The sequence below is a fragment of the Dysidea avara genome, chromosome 5, assembly GCF_963678975.1.
Source record: "Dysidea avara chromosome 5, odDysAvar1.4, whole genome shotgun sequence".
NCBI classification, from domain to species: domain Eukaryota; kingdom Metazoa; phylum Porifera; class Demospongiae; order Dictyoceratida; family Dysideidae; genus Dysidea; species Dysidea avara.
In genome coordinates, this window is record NC_089276.1 from 37,505,329 (window position 1) to 37,530,802 (window position 25,474).

The 25,474-nt window shown below is 37.3% G+C and overlaps 1 protein-coding gene across 1 annotated transcript in view; it reads left to right on the forward strand.

Annotated features, from left to right (window-relative positions):
* Positions 1-2,795: 2,795 nt before the first annotated feature.
* LOC136255315 (uncharacterized) overlaps positions 2,796-25,474 on the forward strand; it is a 33,152-nt gene continuing 10,473 nt past the window's right edge. Inside the window, exons 1-10 of the mRNA XM_066048050.1 lie at positions 2,796-2,962; positions 3,019-3,845; positions 3,896-3,949; positions 4,002-4,160; positions 4,219-4,287; positions 4,335-4,640; positions 10,745-10,873; positions 16,529-16,684; positions 16,763-16,930; positions 16,992-17,819. Coding sequence (XP_065904122.1) covers positions 2,821-2,962; positions 3,019-3,845; positions 3,896-3,949; positions 4,002-4,160; positions 4,219-4,287; positions 4,335-4,640; positions 10,745-10,873; positions 16,529-16,684; positions 16,763-16,930; positions 16,992-17,819 — 2,838 coding nt within the window. The 5' untranslated portion in view covers positions 2,796-2,820. The remainder of the gene's footprint in view (positions 2,963-3,018; positions 3,846-3,895; positions 3,950-4,001; positions 4,161-4,218; positions 4,288-4,334; positions 4,641-10,744; positions 10,874-16,528; positions 16,685-16,762; positions 16,931-16,991; positions 17,820-25,474) is intronic.

Genomic DNA, 25,474 nt, shown 5'->3' on the forward strand with positions numbered 1-25,474 from the left:
ATCCATGGAATTATTGTGCAAAATACAGCTTTCTTCTTATCCATTATATTGTGACCTGTAGCATCTGATCAACAACCATTGATCAAAACTATGGTTCCAAGAGTCCTTTTCATTTTTTGGAATCAAACTTTTCCTTCTGACCTGACTCCACCATCCTCATCACCAATATGGCAGGGTTCAATCAAAAAAATTCCCAATAAACTTGGCATTCTGCTGGACTATATACAACCTAAATAAACTTGTCTATTTTCACTAGGGGAATGTCTATTATGCCAGAATTTAATTTTAGGAATGAAAGGTAGTGGTGAGAATTGGACGAGTTCTAGGAAATGTAATGAAAAATGTTCTAGATAAAGCATGGAGTGTACAGTGAAAGCATGAATAACAGCAGTAGAGAAATAAGATACTCTAATAGAGCAGTCACTTACACTAACAAATCAATCAACTTAAAGGGACAATGCGCTGTTTACATGCTGTATTATGTTTTGATGTATGGAAGCCACTCAACGCTTGTCCAAGACCAGCTGGTGCATTGTGTAACTTGCCAAGTTCATGTTGTAGGTAGTAAAGTACAAGCATCACATGATTTTGTTGGGCCCCAAAATAGTCAGATGTTGTAAACAGCACATTGTCCCTTTAAATCCATAATTCTAATACAGCAGTCACTTATATAAAACCCTCAGTATAATGCTTCCTTTTAGCATAAACTTCAGTAATTATTTTGAAAATAATGCGTGAGTAAAAAAGGATTGTCAGAAAGAATAAATGGACATTTAAAAGGATAATAGAGCTCTCCCTATATACCACATGTTATTTCGCTGAATGTTTATCAATGTGTATTATTTAAAAGGTGCCAACAAGGTTTCACTACAGGTTTAGTAACCATAGACATCAAAGGAAATAATGGCTGGGTCTGTGAAAAGTGTCTGTATTATAGCCTTTCCAAAATTCCATGGTTGACTTATCATTACTCATGTTTTTACCCTATCACCTTAAAATTACACCAAGTAATAGTGGATGTTAAGAGCAAAATGCAAGCCAGTACTTTATTCACAAGTGACAAGTCAAATTGTTGGCTGCCACGTACATGCTATTGGAAAAGCTGTATGACACTTTGCAGATCTGTTTTACATATTTCCTAAGTTTTGTTAGAAAAGTACATTAGTGTAAGCTTTGTACTGTAGGTTTTTGCTAAAATGGGGTCATACATATAATGCGTATTTGTACCATTATCAAGAGTTATATGTATTATGAACTCTTGCTATTATGTATAACACAAATTATTGCTACATTATGAATATGATATTATTGTGCAGCAATGCAGACTAATGGATCTACCAGTAGTGGGACTACAAGGTCAACTGTGACATTTCCACACTTCACCACTGTCAGTGAAGCCTTTGCTTATCTTACATCAAAGATGAGATCACACTTGGCTAAAGCAGAATTTAGTGACTTACGAAGAGTGTGTATTGAGCAAATGAAAACCCCTAGTGGTGCACAACTGTCACCAGATCTCCTTAAAAAAGTGAGGTCAAGTGAAAACATCACTGCTCTGTTTGATGCTTTGGCAGAATCTCCTTGCTGGAGTTGGATTGACGTAAGACTCCTCAGTGTCATGGCTGCTGCCTCTGGGCTTGTGGAAAGTATAGAAGTTGTTGAAAAGTACAGGCAATCAGTATTTTCTAGAAAATTGATTGATGTAATTCCAAGTGCTCCTAGCAGAAAAGTCAAAGACGAGTATTACAGTAAACTTGTCATCAAGTTAGGCAAAAAAGCTAATGAACTAACTGTTTCAGATTTGCTAGAGTTTCAAAATGAGTTGGAGGAAGTGATCTTGGATATCAATAATGGAGTGTGTGTACTAGACCATGTACAGGGAGGCTGCATAGAGATCCACTGGTTTATTCCTACTCATTGTGTGGGCGATGCATACAAGTCTGCTAGACAGAGATGTGACAAGTTTGAAGAAGTTAGTTTGCTCTGCCTTCAGATAGGAGACTACCCGGTAATTCATGCTCCACAAAACAAGGAAGGTTTCATGGCTCCTGCTCCATCTTCTTCAGTTACGACAGGTAAGAGGTTAATATTACATGTGCATGCACAGGCAGATCTAAAGAAGGACAAAAAGGGGGCTTTGCGCCGTATCCTTTACTTACTCTCCTTCAGATTTTTAGGATGCCATTGACACTAAAAGCAGACCGAGACCTCACACTGCATTATGTAAAGTACAGAAAACTAGTGAATATATAAAAGACATTTTGTGTAAGGTTAAGATAGCTATTCTAACAAAACAGTCACACACTGTTTATCCATTTATTTAATCATATAGCATTTTTATATTTCATAATTTTAGAAGCATGGTTGTTAGCTGTTATATTGTAAAAACTTAATTATACTCTGGCTAACTGCTTTGTCCATCAAGAAACACTGCCAATTTGATGTATTTCCAAACTTGTACGTGACAACTGCATTACACTACATAATGTATTTGAGACAATTAGTCATTTACTACCTCCTCTTAGGATGGTATACTTTTACTAAGAACAGTTAAAATACATTAAAAATTTAGTCAGAAGGCTTAATTTGCTTTCAGAACCACACATTCAACCCCTTGAGATTATTTTTCTGTAAGCACTGATGTTAAAGCTTAGCACATTCAATAACTTCTATTATTTGCACATATCTTAATATTATATTCTCCCCCAAACAGTTAAAGATTTCATCGACCACTACCATGGTTACTTGTCAATCAACATGGATGCTGAGGTGGTTGTACAGTTGATGATATCTCAGCAGCTACTCAGTGAAGACATCGTTATGACAGCTCCAAGTATTTACAACAAGAACCGTCTCATCCTGGAACAAGTTCGACTGATGAACACCCAGACCATGATGTCATTCTGTGAATTGTTGAAAGGTGACCAGAGTCAGAGGGAGATTGGGGAAGCATTGTTTAGTGGTAAGTATGCAAACATTTTCATACCCTCTCTGTTACAGATGTTGTGCATATTTTAGCACTTGAGACCTCTGGTCTAATAAGCTCTACCTATACCACTGATGTAGGTGAACAGGATCAACAGAATGACTTGGTTACTGCTAGGAGAATGAAAACAGAAGGTGGAAATTCAGTCACTGAGATTCTAGAACCATCTTCAGTTGTTATAAAGTTTCTAGATATAAAAGTCCAGTTGACAAACCTGCTCCAGGAATTTGATCCCATGGTAATTGCTGGTCATTGCAAATCATTGAAGACTAGTGTAGAAGGTGATATTCCACTGTTGGCTTCTGATTTTGTGGATACCCTTAACAGAAGCAAGACCACACCAAGGCTAATACACAAACTAGCTCCATATATGAATTGGTGTGATCACTCTATTCTCTACACCATAGTTGAAATTTGCAATGTTCCTGAAGCAACAACACTCCTCACCCGATTTGATGATAGCATTGATCCATCCCAGCCACTCATGAAGTACCCCATACCAGCACCATCTCATCACATGGTACCATATGATACTAGTACACACACTGTACTGGCTGTTCAGCTTAACTTGCAACTACACCACTCAACCCTGCAGAGTGTAATTGATACACGATCACTGATACAAGAGAAATGTGAGGTTACTCCTCACTGTTTTCAACTACTGGCAGTAGCAAAGACTAGCCACACAATCATCTACTGGACTATTCCTAAACATGTGGCTTCTCTCATAACTTCAATAGTTCAACAATGCCAGAGTGACTTTCACCAGAATGGTATACAACAAATATCAATCTACCCTGGAGCAGCATTTGTTATTGGCAGTGCTCTGACTGTGGGACTATTTTCATTCTTTACTGAAGTGAGTTTCAATATTAACATTATCATAATACTGATCATCATTCATTACAGGTAGTACCTCCTAACACAAGTGACAGTCTTAATGTACGACTCTACCAATTGGAGGTGATGATATACAGTCATGTCCTATGAAGTAGTTAACATGTCTTGTGTACAGGAGATTCCTAACATTATGAACAAGCTACAAGTGGAACTACTGGAAACCAGAAGAGAACAAGTGTCACAAATCAAACAAATAGTTGAGCAGATAACTCAACAAATGAGAAGTATTCAGGAAGAGTCAACAACAGGACAATCACCGGATCAAACTGATAAAGTATGTTACATTAACTACACTATATAGTACTTTATACATGCATGTACACTACTTGTAGGAAACACCTGATACTTCAAACGTTTCTATAAAACGTTCAATTTCTGGAACATCTGCCATTTTTAAAACTGTAAGTTGTAATAACATATTGTATATCATGTAATCACAATTACTCAGATTCAGTCAAAACTGGATCAATTGTTAAGACACAGTAAAGCATCAGAGATGAGTAAGATATGTAAAGAGAGACAGAAATACTTCAACTTGTGGAGTCAGTACAGAGAACTACAATCTACAGGTGTACCATCCCAAGTTGTGGTGGACACATCACAAGAGGAACATGACAAATTGGAAGGACTACAAACCTCACAACTTCTTGATGCAGACACGATGACTGAACTGACAAAGCTGCAGTTGATCATGGAAGATGTGAGTACCAGTCTTGCGAAGGTTGAAGTGATTAAGAAGTATTGGAGTGGAAAGGTCAGTGACTGCATCCACATGACATATATTCTGTAGTATCTGAGTTGACTGCTAGGTCAGCATGTGTTATAAAGTGCAACGAATTATTGTAACTAAGCTGCAATACAGTTTTAAGGGTTAAGTTCCTTAGTTGGTTAACAATTAGTATGCTAGGCTCTTTCATCACAGTGTTGCCTGGTAACTTACAAATTATTGTGATGATGTCATCTTTCCTGCATTGTGCACAAGGTGCGTTATCTCCATTCACATAAGGGTGTAACAATTACAGGATAAGCACAATATTCAACAGAAACTACAGAGCATTTAGAAAGTGATGCCACAAGAGTTTATAATGGCTGTGGGGGTAAATGGGCTAAACATGCTGATATCACAAGTTGGTGACATTAACATCATTCCTGTGATATAACTGGGCACTTAATAACTATACTGAAATTGGACACTAATAAAGTAGGGATCAATAAAATGTAGAGATGGATGATGGTATTACAACCATAGGCAACAGAAAGGGGGGAGGGGGTTAGGAGGCTGAAGCCTCCTCGGTCTGCTGAGGGAAGCTAAGCTTTTCCTCAGAATGATATCTCATATCTCACCAAAATTATCCTTCTTGGAGTGGTGCTAAAAACCATGAAAAAGATCGATATACTCTAATAGAATGCTCAAATGCATTTGTTCCTAAAACTAGTCTAAAAATAAAACAAAAAATAGCCTACTATGGGAATCGAACCACTGACCTCTTACTTGATATTTGTTGTCTTTCCACTGTACCTTCCAAGTGCTGTTTGTACTGCTTATATATGCTGTATGTTTATTAACCCTGTAGTCAACATTGACAAAAGAAAGAGTTTCTGCAAATAGCCTGTTTTAAAAACTTATGATTAATAAACTTTGTGTTTTAGTTGAAAACCTTCGAATTGTACTTATAAATTAATTCTAGTGAACTTTGATACATTGTGAAAGCTAAAATGGCTACAGCTTTTGGGGGGCTGTACCCTCTAGATCCCCTGCTGCCAGAAATTCTATACTCAGCCCCCCCTCACATCAACTACTTCCTCCATTATTGATTACAACATAGTGATGTTATAGCGTATAGTTACAATGCTGTAAATCAGGAAAATCTCAACATTTGAAAATATTTGTCGTTAAAATTCCGATGCAACATATTTTTGTTGTTGAACCAAAATTCATTAAAATTCAGTAGTAGCAATATCTAGCAAAATATGAGATAGCAGTTCTGCTGGGTCCAATCAGTTGGCATAAAGTGATTGTGCCTACAGCACCAGCAAGGTAGCCCAGCAAGCCTGGCCCACTGCCAAGCTTTCAACAAGGTTTTCAATACAAAGCTTCTCATGACTAGCTAGTGCTGAAGTGTAATAGAATCAACTTCCCAAATTAAGTGAGTTATGTAAGTATAGTGGTGCAAAATGGTGGTGGTATCAAGACACACGGTAGTGTGTCGTGCGGCCCAAGAAGCCTGTGTGCAACACCTGTGAGTATATTGACGGGAAGAAAGGAAACACAATTTTGCACCTCCGTAGCTCTGTGCTGCCTTGATGAAACAAGACGATTTTTGCTGTGGACACTCCCTCCAACTTCAGCACTCCACATTCCAAATTTTAGCGAAATCGCTTCCAGCATTCCTGAGATATGTGACTTCAAAAAGTGGCTTAGTTTCTTCATTTTTTTCTTCTTATTTTTCTTCCTCTTTTCGCACACTTACAAAAACTGCTATAAAACGCAAACGCCATATCCGATTGCCTTAAAATTTGGCACACAGAAGACAGAAGGGGGGTATAAAGGTGCATCTCGGTACCAACTGTGGCAGGAATACGATAAACAGGCAAAGAGGTATGAGCGACTATTCACGAAAAATAACACCAATATGTTGTCACGCCTACAGGGTAAACCGCATATGGGAAGAAGCTGAAAATGGGTGGGTGAAGAGGTTAACTATTGAACCTCAAACCTTTTGTGGTTTGAAAGAAATCGAGCTAAAAACCAGGAAGGTACAACGAAAAGACCAACAGTGTGTAACAATTATGCAATCGAGATTAGCTAATAAAAAACGACTGCTTGCCACGCCTACCAGAAAAACCGCTTGGGGTAATGCTTTGAAAATCGCTGTATAGATGGAGTAATCATCTTAGAAAGGCTCTTCAATGGTGTAGAAGAATCAGACATAAAGCCACGGAGTTATAACACGAAATCCAGCTGTTGAACTGTGCCAAGCCTTGGCCTCTGTTGCCCACTGCTTATCCGTAACTACAGTTGAACCTGCAATTTTGATGCCTTTTGTTGCTTGCAGGCTGATACCTCTCGACAAATGCCCAGGTGTGAGACCAATAGGTATTGGTGACGTGCCCCGTAGAATTGTTGCTAAGGCGATCCTTTATATTATAGGTGATGATAATGCACTGGCTGCTGGCCCATTACAGACCTGCGCGGGACAATCAGCTGGCTCTGAGGCTGCTGTACATGCTATGAAGAATATGTTTGATGACAGTGATTGTGAAGCTGCACTCTTAGTGGATGCTACTAATGCATTCAATTGTGTGAATCGCCAAGCTGCCCTACATAATATATCCATCCTTTGTCCTGCATTTTCTACTATCCTGAACAACACTTATGCTCAGCCAGTCCGATTGTTTGTAGTTGGAGAGGGTGAAATCCCATCTTGTTAAGGAACAACTCAAGGAGATCCTCTCGCAATGGCAATGTATGCCCTGGCTGTGGTTCCCTTAATTAAAAGACTCCGTGTGGCAGTCCCCAGTGTTGGGCAGGTATGGTTTGCAGATGATGCCACTGCGGTGGGGAAACTGAAACTTTTGCATAAATGGTGGCAGATACTATCCTCTTTGGGACCTAATTTCGGGTATTTTTCTAATGCATCTAAGACAGTGTTGATTGTAAAGCCTCATTTGTTAACTATTGCAAAATCTATCTTTGCTGACACTGGTATGCAGATTACTGATCAGGGCCAGCGCCATCTTGGGGCTGCATTGGGCTCTCTAGAATTTGCAGAGGGGGTTGTGGCCAAGAAGGTTTGTTCTTGGTCCAGTGAAGTTCTTGCTTTGGCTGAGATTGCTACAAATCGTCCTCATGCGGCTTTTTGTGCTTTCACTCATGGGATGATAGGCCGGTGGGTATACATCATGAGGACCATCCCCAATGTCGGGCCCCTGTTTCAGCCTCTAGAGGATGCCATCCGTTTGAAGCTGATCCCTGCCCTCACTGGCCATGGTGCTTGTTCTGCCTTAGAGCGTGATGTGCTCTCTCTACCCTGCCGCCTAGGTGGCTTGGGTATTGTCAATCCTGTAGACATTGCTGATTCTCAGTTTACTGCATCTATCAAAATCACACACTCTCTGAGATCTTTGATTGTTGCTCAGAATCTACTAGCCCCTCTACCCAACGTTAGTTCTATCAAGGCTCAGATTCATCAGGATCGTCGCTCTACTTTGAGGGGGAGGGCTTCTACGATCAAATCTAATATTTTGTCACAATCCCAAAGAGTTTTAGACCTGAACAGTGAACCGGGTGCTTCTGCCTGGCTGACAGCATTGCCTTTAGCAGAGCAGGGATTCCATCTGATGAAGCAAGAATTTTGGGATGCCTTGCATCTTAGATATGGCTGGAAGCTCCTGAACATACCCAGTCACTGTGTTTGTGGGGTCCCATTTTCTGCGGATCATGCTATGATTTGCAGACATGGAGGCCTCACATTTGTTCGCCACAATGCTTTGCGAAACATCACTGCAGAGTGGCTTTCCAAGACATGTCATGGTGTGGTCCTTGAGCCACCTTTACAGCCACTTACTGGGGAGATCATTGCACCTAAGACTGCCAACCGTCAGGATGAGGCTAGGGCAGACATACATGCTAGGGGATTCTGGGGGCAGCGGCAAAGTGCCTTTTTTGACATAAGGGTGTTTCATCCTAATGCACCGAGCTACTGCAACACCAGTGTCCCCTCTTTGTATTGACGTCACGAGGCACAGAAGAAACGTGAGTATGGTGACCGTGTCAGAGAGGTTGAGCAGGCCTCCTTCACTCCCCTTGTGTTTGCGACCACTGGAGGTATGGGAAGGGAGGCAATAGTTTTCTACCGTCGTTTGGCTGACCATCTATCTCGCCGCGGCTCTATTAGTTACAGTCAGACTCTGGCTTTTATCCGATGCACATTGTCTTTTCTCTACTTCGGTCAGCTACAATGTGCATATGTGGAAGTAGGTCCATCTCGCATCGTTCCTCTGATGCCTCTCCTGAGATGGGCCGCATTGATGAGCACAGGGACTTTTAAACTTTCAGCAATCTGGTCCTTTTTATTCAGTTGTCCAGCACGTGCTTTCTTTGTGCTGGGGGTGGTAGGCAAGGGCAGTCCATCCAGCCCGGGAAAAAAAAAAAAAAACAAAAAAAAAAAAAATCCACCTTGGTGTAGCAAGTGCGAGATCAAGATACTCTAATAGAGCAGTCATCCTAATAGAGCAATGTCCCTGAAGAGAATTCAAGAGATCAGCTAGAAACAAGTAACCTGTATAGAGATCAGTTACAAACAAGTCACCCTGTAGAGAGTTCAGCTACAAACAAATTGCCCTGTAGAGAGATCAGCTAGAAGAAGTTACCTTGCAGAGAGTTCTGCTACAAAGAAACCATCATGTAGAGAGTTCAGCTACAAACAAATCGCCCTGTAGAGAGATCAACTAGAAGAAGTTACCTTGTAGAGAGTTCAGTTACAAAGAAACCATCATGTAGAGAGTTCAGCTGCAAACAAACCACATGTAGAGAGTTCAGCTATAAACAAATCTCCCTGTAGAAAGATCAGCTAGAAGAAGTCACCTTGTACAGAGTTCAGCTACAAACAAACCACCATGTAGAGAGATCAGCTAGAAGAAATTACCTTGTAGAGAATTCAGCTACAAAGAAGCCACCATGTAGAGAGTTCAACTGCAAAGAAATCACTCTGTAGAAAATTCAGCCACCAACAAATTGCCCTGTAGAAAGATCAGTTAGAAGAAGTTACCTTGTAGATAGTTCAGCTACAAAAAAAAACCATTCTGTAAAGAGCTCAGCTGCAAACAATCACCTGTACAGAATTCAGCTACAAACAAATTACCCTGTAGAGAGATCAGCTAGAAGAAGTTACCTTGTAGATAGTTCAGCTACAAACAAATCACCATGTAGAGAGATCAGCTAGAAGAAGTTACATCGTTCAGCTACAAACAATTCACCCTGTAGAGAGAGAAGCTAGAAGAAGTCACCTTGTAGAGTGTTCAGTTACAGAGAAACCACCATGGAGAGTTCTGTAATAAATATATGTATTATATATATATATATATATAATTTGTACATTTACTGATAAAATCAGAAACATTTAAAGTACATCTGCTTCATCTTTTCGTCTTCTTGTGGTAAAGAAAAAAATATGTTTAAAAAGTCCCAAAGCAGGCCATAGGCCGGCTTTGGGGTATAAAAATACAAAAAGAAGTGAAATCTAATCCAAAACAGCCAAGCTGTAAAAAAAGTGTGCGGCCCTCAGAAAGGCTATGGTGAAAAAAGATCTGAAATCCAAGGTGGCGGCCAAGAAATGGCTGTGATAGTAGGTTAATTGTAAAAATTTTAATAACAACAATTCAGGTGAATTTTGTGCCAATTGACCAAGCGGAACCAAAATTCACCTGAATTGTCATTATTAAAATTTTTACCATTAACCTACCATCACAGCCATTTCTTGGCCGCCACCTTGGATTTCACATCTTTTTTCACCATAGCCTTTTTGAGGGCCGCACACTTTTTTTACAGCTTGGCTGTTTTGGATTAGATATATGTACGTATATGTTGTGTCATTTAGCCTCTAACCTTATGACTGTGGTCAGGTGAGCAGACCAAAACACAATAAGGTTTTGAACTTTTAAAAATTTTATAATCAGTCTTGTGTTAGGGTTTTCATGTTGTAAGAGCAGATTTGACATTAAAAATGCTGAAACTCTTTCAATTTACCTGTTTTAACAATACCTCAGACACACAACAGGAAGCAATACATAAATGCATAAATATGACACTTATTACATACCAATGTATAACATAATTATATTATTGTATCTTCACAGTTCCCGATCAAGGAACACACTGAAGTGAAGGATTCTGGTGAACCACTACTGTTACTGCAGTCAGGAGAGGGAGAAAATCCTTTGTTAATGCAACTGAAAACCCTGAATTCAAATCTGAAAGATGTAGAGGTAATTGTTACCTGTACTGAACTACTGAAGACTATTTGTGACAATCACTATTCCTCATATCTAGTATGATCAGTTTATCATCTGATATTTAGATGAATTCTCATTTATAGAAGTATTTTTAAAGATTGTTAATTTAAAAATGAAGTAGGATCTATGCATTATAAAGTAGAAAAACAAGAGATGAATGATGGTATTACAGCATAGCTTGGTGGGAAAGTCTCTACTTTGGCACAATACTTTGGAATTGAACAAAATAATTGATATAGCTAATGTGCCAAAGTAGAGACTTTCCCACTAAGCTATGATGCAGTGGCAGATGTAGACGGTTTCTGGGGGTTCGATAGAAACCTCCTTTAAATTTAGGCCACTCCAAATAAATTCTCTGTTTCCCGTCCACTGCCCGCATCTAGTTACTGTCAGTTCTAAATATTCCATTATTCAGTATTCTTACATTATTTTCTGGTTATTGTTATATATTTATATATATATACTGACAGGCTCACTTGACAGCTCAGTGAGCTCACATGTCAGCAGTGCTATCAAGTCTGTACTATATAACTTCATGTATGTGCTATTTTTGCAACTTAAAAAAGAAGGAACAAGCTTAAGCATGCTTTTATGCAGTGTTTAATGGTTGTGCCAGGCAAATAATGGCTTGAAAAGCTGCCAATCTTATAATGAAATGAGTTAAATGGACCGCCCACCTGCATGCAAGTGTGCTTGAGTACAGGACGGGTAACAGAGAATTTATTTGGAGTGGCCTTAGCTCAGTTGCAGTCTAAATACATAAACATTGTTATACCGACAATTTGTCATATCAAAAACTGTATTTCAGTAGCATGCATGGAGTTGCACTTAACTGACACCATTTATAGATACTGAACACTCAGCAACACTTCACTTTTCATCTCCCACTGCATTAAAAACGATCGAGATACTCTAATAGAGCAATCAAGTAACTACTCTAATAGAACAATCAAAGCTACAGCTTATAGTCACATCTTTGCGCTATAGTATGTACAGTTTAAAGCATTGGATTTATTGTAATTGCTAACTAATAGTAGCCTAAAATCCAATCTCAGAGCTTCTAAATTCTCAAAATTTTCTGGAGAGAAATGTCATCATCAGATGCCTTATTCAGCTATACAAACTTTCAGAAACCCCTTTTTAAAAATCCTAGATCTGCCACTGTGATGTAATACCATCATTCATCTCTTGTTTTACTACTTTTTATTGCATAGATCCCTAATTCATTTTAAATTAACAATTTAAAAAAATACTAGTTTGTTTAGTTTTTTGTTGTAGCACAGCTAGCTACAATGTAACTTGTGACTGTTTTATTAAAATATCACACATGACTGTTGTATTAGAGTGACTGTTGTATTAGAGTATCTTGAGTCAGCCAAACTGTGTGCAGCTAGCTAGACCAATAAGGGGTGAGGTCATCTTGAGTATAAATAGCTAAGATTGTTAAGATGTGTGGTATCCATACTCTATTGCTATTAGTCCACTTGATACAAAAATGTACACCTCATTATGGTTTCGTTGGATGAAAGAAGACAAGCAGCCTAATAATTAAAGATAAAAGAAAAGCCAAGGCACAGAGGGCCTACACTTGTCAGAACCCCAAAAGGTACATCCCACTGGTGAGTGTGTTAATGTGGCATAAAATGATGACTGTACACTGCTTTGCTTGGTCTCTAGCCTTGCGATTGTGGTCAGTGAGGCAGTGAGACTAAAATTTTGAGTTTTGGCACTTTTTAAAAATTCTATATCTGGCCAATTGGAAGTATTTTGTTATATTTAATGCTGTATTACATATGGACTAGTACTATTCCATAAAGGTGATTTTTGTCGTGTAAGATGTCTCTAGGATGATTTTCAAAGGTGGAATTTTGGGCAGTGTGCAAAAATTTTGGGAAATGGTACTACTGTACCATTTGATACATATACAGTACACCTCCACAAATACTTACTGTGCATGTTTACATTATACTCCAATCTTAACACAATATAATAAACAAAACAAACATACTTCTACAATACAGAGCGTGCAACAATATACTTGTTGCAGTGAAGACAGTGTATTTACACTGCCACACCTAAATGGCATGATGATCTGTCAATCTATATGAGTAAAGCTGCAAAGCTCTCTATCTATCCGTCTGTCTCCCTGCATTGACACTGCTAACCCATCAACTAAAGTATGTGCATCTTGATATGAAGCTTATGTGTTCATGTGACTACTGGTTTATTATTAAAAACTATTACATGCTTTATTTCATTATCTAGAGCATTGAAAGCATTGGTGTAAAATACTTCATCTACATTTCCTGTCAAAACCACAGACAAACAGCCATAGCATAAGCACATTGCCCTGTTCAACTCAACGGTTTAGAATCTGATTCCTGACCAAGGCATCTTTTTTCTTCTATCCACTTTTTGTGAACTTTTTATGTACTAGATATGCTCACCAATATTATTATGATTAAAGTACTTGGTGAAGGCAGAGCCTGTATACCAGAAGACCTTATAAAGGCCTAAGATGTTTATATTAACTTCACTAAGTATGTTTGAAAAGTAGAAGAAAAAAATCCATAACTGGACCTGGGCAGCCTTGAACCTGCAACCATTCGATCATTCGATTAATGCTTGAACGCTTACAGGAGTCTGCCAGGCAGTCAGGATATTTTCTTCTTATTATTTTCATGTATTTGTATCCATAGGAACCCTAGACAGTGACTTATTATCTGCAAGTACCACCAAATGGACATTGCTTAATGATGATTAAAGTAATATTATGTGCATGTACGTATATGTATCAACATGATTCATGCATGTATTGACACAATTCATGGTCAATAATATAAAAGATTCATCATCTGGCTACCTCACAAAGTTTATCGCAAATTTTTACATATTTTCTTTTGACTGCTACAGCACATTAAAAGCCATGATGTAGAAAACACTTCAGCTGCATTACATAACAAACTTACAAACCACAGCAGGCCTGTAGCCGGGGGGCCACAATTTCAGTAAAACGGTCCACAATTTTAGTATACAAGTCCAAATTTTCAGTAGCAAAAGTCCATTAGGTACAGTTTACTAAACACCACTAATAAGAAGCTAAATTAAGTGCTCCGAGTAGCTCATTCAGTGCTTGTAATGCAATGCAAGATTGAAATACTCTAATAGAGCAGTCAACCACTCTTATAGAACAATCACTCTCATAGAAGCTGTATGTAACTACTTAATTTATTTACAAAAACATAATATTATTGTGATTTTCTAAACTAGAGCTTTCATTAAAATATGAAAATTTGGTGGGAAAGCCCCTCCCATGCAGAGCCCATGAATAGCATTCTTGTTTCAATTCCATGCAATGTGTAAATTTCATTGTTTAAGACACTCTTTGTTCTGCTCCACTGCCCCTGTTGGTCATGACAGAGTGCTCAATTTTTCCCATTCTTATTCACTCATATATTACATAATATTTAGACATGTACAGATGGTATAATTTTAGTAGCATTAGAGACATTTCCCAGATGTCATCCATATAGCTGGTCTTGAGCTAAAAAAAATTTATTGACTGAAATGACACTAAATTCAACATTATAGTATCTATTTGCAAAAAAATTCCTGCATGCCCCAGACCCCTCTAGTTTCAGCATGTACACCATAATGTAAACTGAATCATATCATATAAAAGGTCCACTTTTTTCTAAAATAACGTACCCAGATGAAAGTCTGCTGCGACCCTACACAGAGTAAACTGTTGAGCTGGTAGAAGGCCAGCCTTACATGCAGTTGGTGCAGTTAGTTCATAGGTCCAAATTCTGCATAGTTTCTCTTTGTTCTAGCATACCATTTTGGTGAATACTTAAATTTATAGTAACCAGTCATTACTTTAATATTAGTTAGACACTTGCAATAAGTGTCTTCAAGGATTTGAAAACCTGAGATGATGTCAATAATTATCAAGACGCAACAGAGGTAATTATTGATGTCACCGATGGTTTTTAAATCCTCGAAGATGCCAATTGTAAGTGTCTAACACTGTTTGAAGAAGGCTATTTTACCATGTTTTACTCCAAGTGAAACACTACAGAAATCAAGCAGTAAACTAACAGATGAGAACAAATTGTTTACTTTAAGCTACCTTAAGTAAACAGTTTGTTCCCATCTGTTAGTTTACTGCTTGATGTTTACAGCATTTTGCTTGCATTAAACATAGTAAAACAGCTTTCTTCAAGCAGTGTAAGTATTTTAGACAATGGCGTAGAAGCAGTGAGTTAGTATAGAGAGTTCCTATTGTAAACACCGAGGGTATTTCAGTGAGCAAAAGATGTGAGGTCACGCAAGCCATGGAGCATGAATAAAAGTTTGTAAAGTCGATAAAAAGTATATTTGAGGCATTGTATATTCACGTGTGAATGGCAGTGAATGGGAATAGCCAGTGCCAGCATGGCTGGTCTGATCACCACTGAGCTAATAGCATACATGAGTGTAATTTCTTTTATACAATGTGCTCGCAATCGTTAGTGTTTACTGATGTGCAAAATACTAATTGTCCACAAAAGGCTAATTGCATTACTGTGGGCCACATTGTGGTTGTAAACAACTGTCCTATTGAGTCGGGTGTCTTCCTAAATAAGAAGCCTCCACACATCAAAGGAAATGCTGCATGCTATTGTCTAACAGCATATAGGCCCTACATATAGTATATACAACTATAGAACAGTGTATATGGCTGGTTCATATATAGGATGCATGCTGGTTTTTCTGTGTGTTTGTTTCATATGTTCTATTAGAACTAGCAATTTTCTCTTCATAACTTTAATTCCTTTTGATGTCAGCGTACACTACATTACCAAACAATATTAGTCTGGGTACCAGGAAAGTGTTAATCTGTTATAAATTTGCTCAAACCTTAGCTTGTTAAACAGTGACTTTTGTATGTAGAAACTGAAACCTTGTTACATGTGATAAGACATGTACATATAGAATTGCTGTTTTATAAACCACATTCACATCATTTCAATAACATATATATGGCATTAAAGCGACATCACCATGTATGCTATATACATTACTAGGGATATTAATGATCCTGATGTTTAAAGCATTACTGTACAGTAGACCACAGCAAGATAAAATACTCAAATTTCATTGGCTACTTACAGGCTTCTAAATCTGTAGATCCCTTGTTTATGTCTCAATAGATTCCTATCTCTGGGGTGATACAAAACACGAAAATTATGCACCTGTCACAACACATGGTTGTTTAACTGGATAGCAAGTGCTGTTACAAGTTCCAGGGAGGTATATTGGGCTTATTTCTGCAGTGAACGCTACATTTCTCATGTCACAAGCAACTGTGAAGGTGTAACAAGCAGCAGTGAGGCACAACAATGAGCTGTGCATTAGTTAGACATTGAAACACAAGGTTCCGCAGAATTTAGAAACCCTCATGCAGGCCCTGTAGTAGCGCCCTCGCTTCACTCATGCATCACAACACAGGGCCTTTCAGGTTAGTAAATTCTACAAAACCATGTGTTTCGATGCCTAACTATTATGTAGGAGTTTGGAATGTGAAATGTGAGTCCTGTATGCAGGGAAGATACTATCGCTAGTAATGTATATCTTTCACAACAGGAATGGCCAGGATTGTTCAACTTACTACAAACTGAGCTGTCAGATACTAAAGAAACTATTACACATTTGAAGAAAGGTCTCCTTGACACTGAAGCTAAGCTTACTGTATCATACACTCAAACTAAACAAATTAAAGATGAAATAAAACTACAACAGGTAAAGCACTTACCTATTTATTTCATTGTATATGACAATCATAAATGTCTTAACACTGTTATTGTATGTACCCAACAGGAAGAAAACAAAGTTGTAATTGCTCAACTCAATAGTGAGTTATCTGAGACAACTTCACAATTGATGATGAAGGAAAATGAACTAACAAAAGTCAAGGAGGACAACAAGTTGTTGGTGAAGCAGTTCAGAGAGAGGAAAGACAAGAAAAGGAGGGAGACAATACCTCAGGTATGTCTCTACTGAAATGGCGATAGCTATTAATTTTAATGTATTAAAATATAAACTACAGGACCAGCTGGTCCAGCAGGAGTTACTAGGAAGTGGTAGATATGGGGAGGTGTGGAGGATGAGTTATGGTGACAAGACATATGCTGGTAAAATCATCCACAAAACCCTCCTACCAGGATATCCTGATATGAGTGTAGACCAGATCAACCAGTTTGTAGCTGACATTGAGAGTGTCTCTGCCACATTTAGTTCTCATGAACATCCCCACGTAGAGAAATTCTTCACAATAGCTCAACCAGCTACTGATGGTCCTCCCATATTATTAACTGAACTACTACCTGATAATCTCAACAGTTTTACTGCAAAGACGAAAGGAAAGTTACCCATTCATGTACAACTTGATCTCTGTTATGGCATGACTAGAGGTGTACAGTTCTTACATGATAATGGAGTGATACACAATAACCTCCATGGTGGAAATGTGCTGATCACAACAGATGGGCAGGTGAAGATAGCAGATTATGTCTGTCTACAAATTACTGAACTGAATGAAAAAACAACTCCACAATATACAGCTTACATGTCACCTGAAGCAAAAAAGAACACCACACTATGTTCTAGGCCTTCTGATGTGTACTCATTGGGGACTCTCTTCCTACAAGTAGCTACTCAAACTCCTACTGCTCCAATAGAGGATGATAAACTAACTGAAGTGCAGCGATACAAACCACAACTAGATAACATTACTGGCAATCCTCTACTACCAGTGATAATACAATGTCTTAACATCCTACTAGCAAGACCCTCTATTGGTCAATTGTGTAGTCGTATCAACAATGCTAAACATAGTCCCCAGAATGTGATGTCTGGTGCTTTACATCATGTTAAGGTGAGACAATGCTACTCTATAATTATAGCAATGATTTGTTATATGCCACATCCATACACCATGACATGTAGCAATGATATAATTTATCATGGATTCATCTGTAACAACAAAGTTGCAATAAACACCAAATCTTGCAGGACATAAGAGTATTGTCAAGTTGATTTGGCAGTGTAGCCCCAAATTAGCTAAATTATACACTTTTTCATATAAACATGAAACTTTCCACATAAATAGTATTCCTCATGACATGTATTTTTGATGGCAGATCTAACCTTTGGTGACCTTTATGGCAATTTTTTGTCTTTATCTCTTATTTGATGTGTTAAAACATGCATGGAGTGAAACAACTTGGCTTTTATTTGAAGTTGATAAGTAATTCCATTTTGAAGTTACAGTCACAAAATTCTCTGAGTTTACCTGCCCTTGGGATGTAAATTACCCATAGGAGGGTAAATTATCTCAAAATTCATGGGTAATATAAATGATCATAACTTCGGAATGAAATCGCCTATTAACTTCAATTAACAAAGTTGTTTCATTCACCAAGATCTTTATTTTGGTATCATGTTTTAACAAGTTAATTATTGCCTCAGGGAGTTATAAAGACAGACATTATCAAACTTCTGGGCAAAAATGGCTATAAAGATCACCAAAGGTCAAGTCTGCGATGGCATTATATCAAAAAACTATGTCAAGAGTAGTACTACTTATGTAGAAAGTTTCATGGTTTTATGAGAAGGTACATGATTATTGTTTTGTGCCGCAATACTATTTAATACAAAAAGTACACAAAATAATTTGAAACTTGAGTAGGGACCATAACACATCGATAAAAAGTACTGAAACAAGCTGGAGTAGTGCATAATATAAATATTGTGCACTACTCCAGCTTGTTTCAGTACTTTTTATCAGTGTGCTATGGTCCCTACCCTAGTTGAAAATTCCATTTTTTTTGCGTACTTGCTTAATAACTTTTTTGTAAATAATTATTATGACTGGTGAACCAATGCATACCGCATCTGAAATGGCATGCGATGCATGCTCAAGCTATATCAATTATTGTCTGAAAAGTGAAGTATCTATTATGCTTCATTGTCAGCTATATTTTTACACAGCATTTCAAATCAAAAACTGATCAAAAAGCACCTCTGCAATCCAAGCATACCAAAAGAAATGGCGCCATGCGCACCGGTTATATCAATTATCATCTGAAAAGTGAAGTATCCATTACGTTTCGTTGTTGGCTATGTTCAACCCATTACACAGCAGTACGAATCAAGAACTGCTCAAAAAGCACCTCTGCAATCCAAGCATACCAAAAGAAATGGCGCCATGCGCACCGGTTATATCAATTATCGTATGAAAAGTTAAGTATCCATTATGCTTTGTTGTCAGCTATGTTCAACCTGTTACACAGCAGTACAAATCAAGAACTACTCAAAAGGCACCTCTGCAATCAAAATAGCCACTGTGCAAAATAAGAACAACTTCTGTTACAAAGGGAAGCCATCATGTGCTACCGCCAAATCGACATTTTTTGCTGTCAGCAAAGATGAATGGGACACAAAGTAGGACACTGGTAAGTTCATGAAGAATGCATTGTACACACTTTGGTATAATGCCAAAAGGCACCTCTCTGGCCAAAGCAACATCAAACAGTAAATAAATCAAGCCCGTAGCCTTAGCTATTATCGAGTTACGATTGTCTGAAGGAATCAGTCAGTCAGTCAGTCATTCAGTCAGTTAGTTACTTAGTCAGTAGAAAATTCTGTCAACTAATTTTTTTAAATTCCATAGCAACTTCTTGTTGAAAGCATTTTGGGTCAATCTGAAAGCTTGTTTGGGCTTAGTTTTACCTGACCACTGTCGTCAGGGAAAATTGAGGCTGGTTTGTGGGTGATGTTATTTTGTGGGCCACGCCTACTCCTTTTTGGCCTTTTACTATACAGTACTATCATACTGTATGATAACAACTTAGGAATCTTAAATTCAAGTAAGGATTATAGAAATAAAACAGAGTGTTCTGTAATTATAGCAATATTCTATAGTTACACATGCACAGCCTCATGCACATATGAAGAACAGTTCGAAAAATGTGACAACAATCAACATTTATATTATTTTAATCACAACCAGATCTGTGAAACCTATCACATTTTACAAATTCTGTTATGTAGCCAGGGAAACCTGGTGAAGTTTCAGCTGAGAACTTTTATAGACTTACATCACTATAAAGTACTAACCAACAGAAACATCAATTCTCACTGGGAATATAGATAAATAAATAAATTAATTACAATTTATAAATCAATGATATAAAGAATGGATACTTGCATTTGACATGAACAGATGAATCCATTGGTTTCCCGTTTCTTCTCAGACAAAGTTGATATGAGTGAATAACATCAATATTATTCCAATGTGATATACCATACCTGTGGTTGAGATCAAAAGCGCCGCGGTGTGGTATATAACTGATATACTACGCTTTGTGGCTACGCTTACCATATATGGTGTAACTTCACACATTCCACAAAATCCTTGTCTAAACGGTAAACAAGTCTCTTATAACAAGCGCCTAAATCAACCAACAATTATTCACCTCAAGAATTGGAACAAGTTTCGATGAACCCTTGTCTCCTTCGTGGATAACTCACTAATCGTGACTATGTGGGCATGGCACCATTAAAAGTGTAAAACATCTGATCCATCAAGAATTTCTATTGATTTCCATCTCAGGAGGTGCTGTTTCACTATAACTTACTATCTATAATCATTTTCATCTACTGGGGTGTAGAATATAACAGTTATAACACGATTACTCAGGATATGACTAAATATACGCACTCTCACTCAAGCACTGCGTGCTCTCGTGAATCGTGCGTATATTTTAGTCATATCCCTTGTAAACATGTTATAACTATAAAATATATATGAATACTTAATTTTATCTCACATGTTGCCTTTAGTGTACTGATAAGGAACAAAGCTTTTATAACTTTGCTTGGGTAGAAAAATAGTATAGTATGACATTTTTATGGTTAGAACCAAGAATGTTTTGAAATTTACAGAACTTTTGTAATAATATACATACATTGCACGTACACACTTTAATGGATGCTTTGTACTCTAAAATTTAAGTCTGCACTACAGTATTGTGTCAGGGTTTTGTACGTCTGGTCCACATCTGCAGCATGTGTGTTTCATAAATATAGTAAACTGCACTAAAAGCCATAAGCTTACTATCCATGATTTGCCACCTTTGCACTAGAACTATAAAGGAATGGGACACAAAGAAGGGCAAAGGTAAGTCTTTGACATGGATGACATTTCTTGAGATAAGCCAAGTGTTGGAACCAAGCAAAATCTATGTAAAAAGATAAAGGTCATGGCATTAGCCATTGTTAACTTACACTTCTGGATTTAAAATGACAAGTAGAAATTGGTCATTTTCTGTAAAAGCATTAGTAGCCATTCCAGAATAAAAACATCTGATAATAGGTGTTGTAGATTTATATGATGAAAAGCAGCATGAAATAATGAATGGTGGCCAGAGAAGACACTACAAAATGCTGTTAATATGAAACATTGAATACAAGGAAATTCTACCTCAAAGAATGCATGACAGTCATGAGTGACACGGTGATGAACCATAGGAAAATGGTGAGAGCACTGAAGTACAATGTTTGCAGCAAATGCTTAGTGATAAATGGATTCTACAGGTTGTATTGCTTCACACAAGCAACATTCAAGACTATGGAAAAACCAGCAAGTGCTAGCCATGTCACTGCTAGCAAAAGAACAGGGAACATCTATAGTGGGAAACATACTATTTTTCTGACATGGTGTAAAGAAATGCATATTTATTTTATCTCATGTTGCCTTTATAATGAGATTTTTAACTGCTATTAAGTAGGCAAATAATATGACATGGTTACCAGTTTTTTTGGTTGTTAAAGCCAAAAATGTATCAAACTTTGACCCTGAACCTAAATCTTTTCCAATATGTTGTAGGAAATTTATTAATCATTGGAGATTTATGCTGACTGACTGAGTAATAGTGAGGGTTCAGGCTTGATCTTTTTGTACTGTTGAATGCTGATTCAGTTCAACATGTGCCTTTTGGCATACTGCGGTATAACTTACATTTGTCCTTTTTGTACAATTCCTTTTGCTGAAAGTGTGAGGTGTCAATAATATGGTAGCTTTTAATGGCTTCTCTGTGCTAACTATCACATTATCATCCATATTTTCTACAATGATTGCAAAGATTGTTCTTCAATTTTAGTGCTGTGTAATGTACTGAACATAGCTAAAAATGAGCCATATAGGAGAAGTCTAAACAAATCCTTTGTTTCGTTTCTTTTATTTATCTATGATCCCTAATTGAACTGATTTTTTCTTTGTACTTGTGGAACATATACGAACTAATAAAACATACATTTCCTCTAATTGAACAGTCACCATTGATAAAATTAATGAGGGTATGGATAAATGACAGTCAGACATCTGCGAGTATAATTATAATAATACTGTTGCAATCAGAGTTGGGGAAGTTACTTCATGAAAGTAATATATTACATATTACATATTACTTTTATATCAGTATAATATATTACAGTTACATATTACCTTTACTCTTGATATTACTTAGAATAAAAAGTAACTTAATAATATTACATATTAAGTTACTAACTTAATAATATTAGCTACAAATATTAAGTTACTAATGCTAAGTTACTTTTTTTATTATGACAGCTAAGTTAAAGTTAACATATAAACCACGTGCAGTCACGTGATGCACATCAGTCACGCGTACATGCAACACCTGAGCACCATTATAGAAGAAAGGTTAATGGATTAAGGTGATTAATTAATAGTGGAATGGATAATTGGCAGTAAAATCCATTTATAATGCGTTGCTTGTTCATCTTTACTCGTAGTATCACTCGTTACATCGCGGTAAAGTTACTCGTTACTTTTCGCTTCCAGCTACTCGTTACGTATTAATATTACTTCTTTCATTACTAGTAACGAATTATAGTTTCCATAAGTTATATTACTGCAGTTCCAAAAGTAACGCCTTATATTACTCAGAATCGTGAATTGTAATATATATTACATAACGCGTTATATTACGTAACGCGTTACCCCATCTCTGGTTGCAATAATATTATGTAGGTATACTAGGTATTATGTATGTAATCTCAGGATTGTAGCATGTAGTACAACAACCAATACTGCACTACCAAATAGCAGACTTGTACATGGAATGCACAAGTAGCTAGACCCTGCTGCCATCTTTCAATGTACATGAATTTATTTATTCACTAGTACAAAAAAAGTGATTGTGAGTTTACATTTTGTGCAAGATACAATGACACGATGATGTTACTACTCAACCCACAATGAATTTATTTTTCCACTAGTATAGATACACCCCAACAATTTAAACCATGCCATCGGTTCTTCATAATTATTTTAGAAACCTTACTGTGCTTTGTTTTTAAGACCATGTAAAGCCTTGGTCTAGTAGAAAATGGTACACATAAAATCTTTGATTTTTGGGAGGTAATGGAGTTGTATTCTCCTGGGTATCATTTTACTCACTTATGTAAAGCAAAATGGCACTAATTGAATAGCCATAACACTAACTAGACAGAAACAGACATGCATGCTCCTAACAGCAGGTCTCCAGGTGATCCGTACACCTACCACAGGAAAAATTCTGAAAGTGACAATTCAGGTAATCAAGACACATGTTAGTGTGTTGTGTGGTAAAAGAAGTTAGTGCGCCATGCCATGAGTATATTGACAGGAAGAAGAAAACAGCATTTTCACATGTATATAGCTCCATGGCTCCTTCTCCAAGGCAACTACTATAGCTGTCTGCCAGGTAGGATAGATCACACGGTAAATTGATTCACCAGAGATATGGGTGTTCAAAGTTTAATTTCTTTGATTTTTCTTCTTAGGGGCTATTTGGGCTTCGATTTATTTTGCACACTTAGCAGAAAAGCACACTTATCGGAAAATTTCCGTAATACACAAATGTGTAACTTGATTGTGTCAATCTTTAGCATGAATGAAGAGTGTATAAAAGTGAATTTGCATACCAAGTTTGCTGTGAATATCCAAGGAGTTGTGAGTATTTATTCACATAAAAAGATCAAATTTCTGTCACAGCTACAGGGTAAAATGAGTATGGGAATAATTTGAAAATCACTGTGTGTATAGGTTTATCATCACAGCAGCACCTTTTGATAGTTATAAAAGAAATAGAGTTACAATTACAAAGTTATATAAGGCAAAAACCAAACAAGTGTAAAATCGCAGGATTGAGGTACTCTAATAGAGCGATCACCATGTAGTAAAAAAAGTGCACAAATCGACACTTTTCACTGTCAGCCAAGATGAATGGGACACAAAGGAAGACACTGCAAGTCCATGAAGAATGCGTTGTACTGTGGTATGTCAAAAGGCACATGTCCGGCAGAAGCAATGTCACAGTGAAAAATTTTCTTTAGTCGTTATCAAGTTACGCTTGTCTGAAGGCATCAGTTAGTCAGTTACTCAGTCACTCAGTAGAAAATTCTATGTTTTAAAAATTCCATAGCAACTTGTTGAAAGTATTTTGGGTTGATCTGAAGGCTTGTTTGGGCTTAGTTTTACCCAACCAATACTGCCTCATCGTTGTCAGGGAAAGGTGAGGCTGGTGTTTGGGTGTTGTTTTCATAGGCCACACCCAAAACCTTTGTGGTCCCTACTATATCCTTAACCACTGAACCACTGCTTTATAGATGCTACTTCCTTAAACCAACAGCCGTTTTAAGAATGCAAGCACTGATAACACATAATCAAATAAACTGGATTATATACGTATGCATTTTAAATAATGCAGACGTGAAAGGAAACAAAATGATTCAATGCTTCATTGGCCCTGGGCTAAGTACAGGCAGTGCAGGCATGCAACAGACAAATGCATATTTTACAGGAACCAAAAAAAATGCCGTTTCCATGCATCCATAGCTTGATAGTGCCTGACCTGAAATTAACCATTTTTGCTGTGTAAACTCCCTTGGGGTGGGCACCTCCCATTTCAATGAATCTGCTAAGCCATCACTGAGATATGTGCCTTCAAAATTCTTCTTAGTTTCTTGTATTTTTCTTCTTATTCTTCTTTTTGCAACACTTACAATAATATGCATGCTTTAGTCGGTTTTCTTCAAATTTGGAGGGCAGTAAGAATGTAATGCAGCATGTTTACAGTCCAAATTTTGCACACATCAGAAAAACAACGATGGAGTTATGTGCAATTTTCAGAAAAATGTGATTGCGGATAGTTTTTTACGGCCACAAGGTAAGAATGAGTTGAAAATTGGTCTGTATATGGAGTAACCATTGTAGTGTGAACGTTTGTGGTTTGAAAAGCAATAAGGTTATGGCTATACAAAGTTATAAAGTAAAACCAAACAAGCATTAAATTTTGAGATCAAGATACTCTATAGACCTAAAAAATTGATGTCAAAAAACTTACAATGCAGAGATTGAACCAGGACCTCCATACCTAACACCTGCATCCTTAACCACTGAACCCCTGTTATCTTGGCTGATCACCTCAATTAATTTCTGCTTTATAAATAAAATTTCTACTA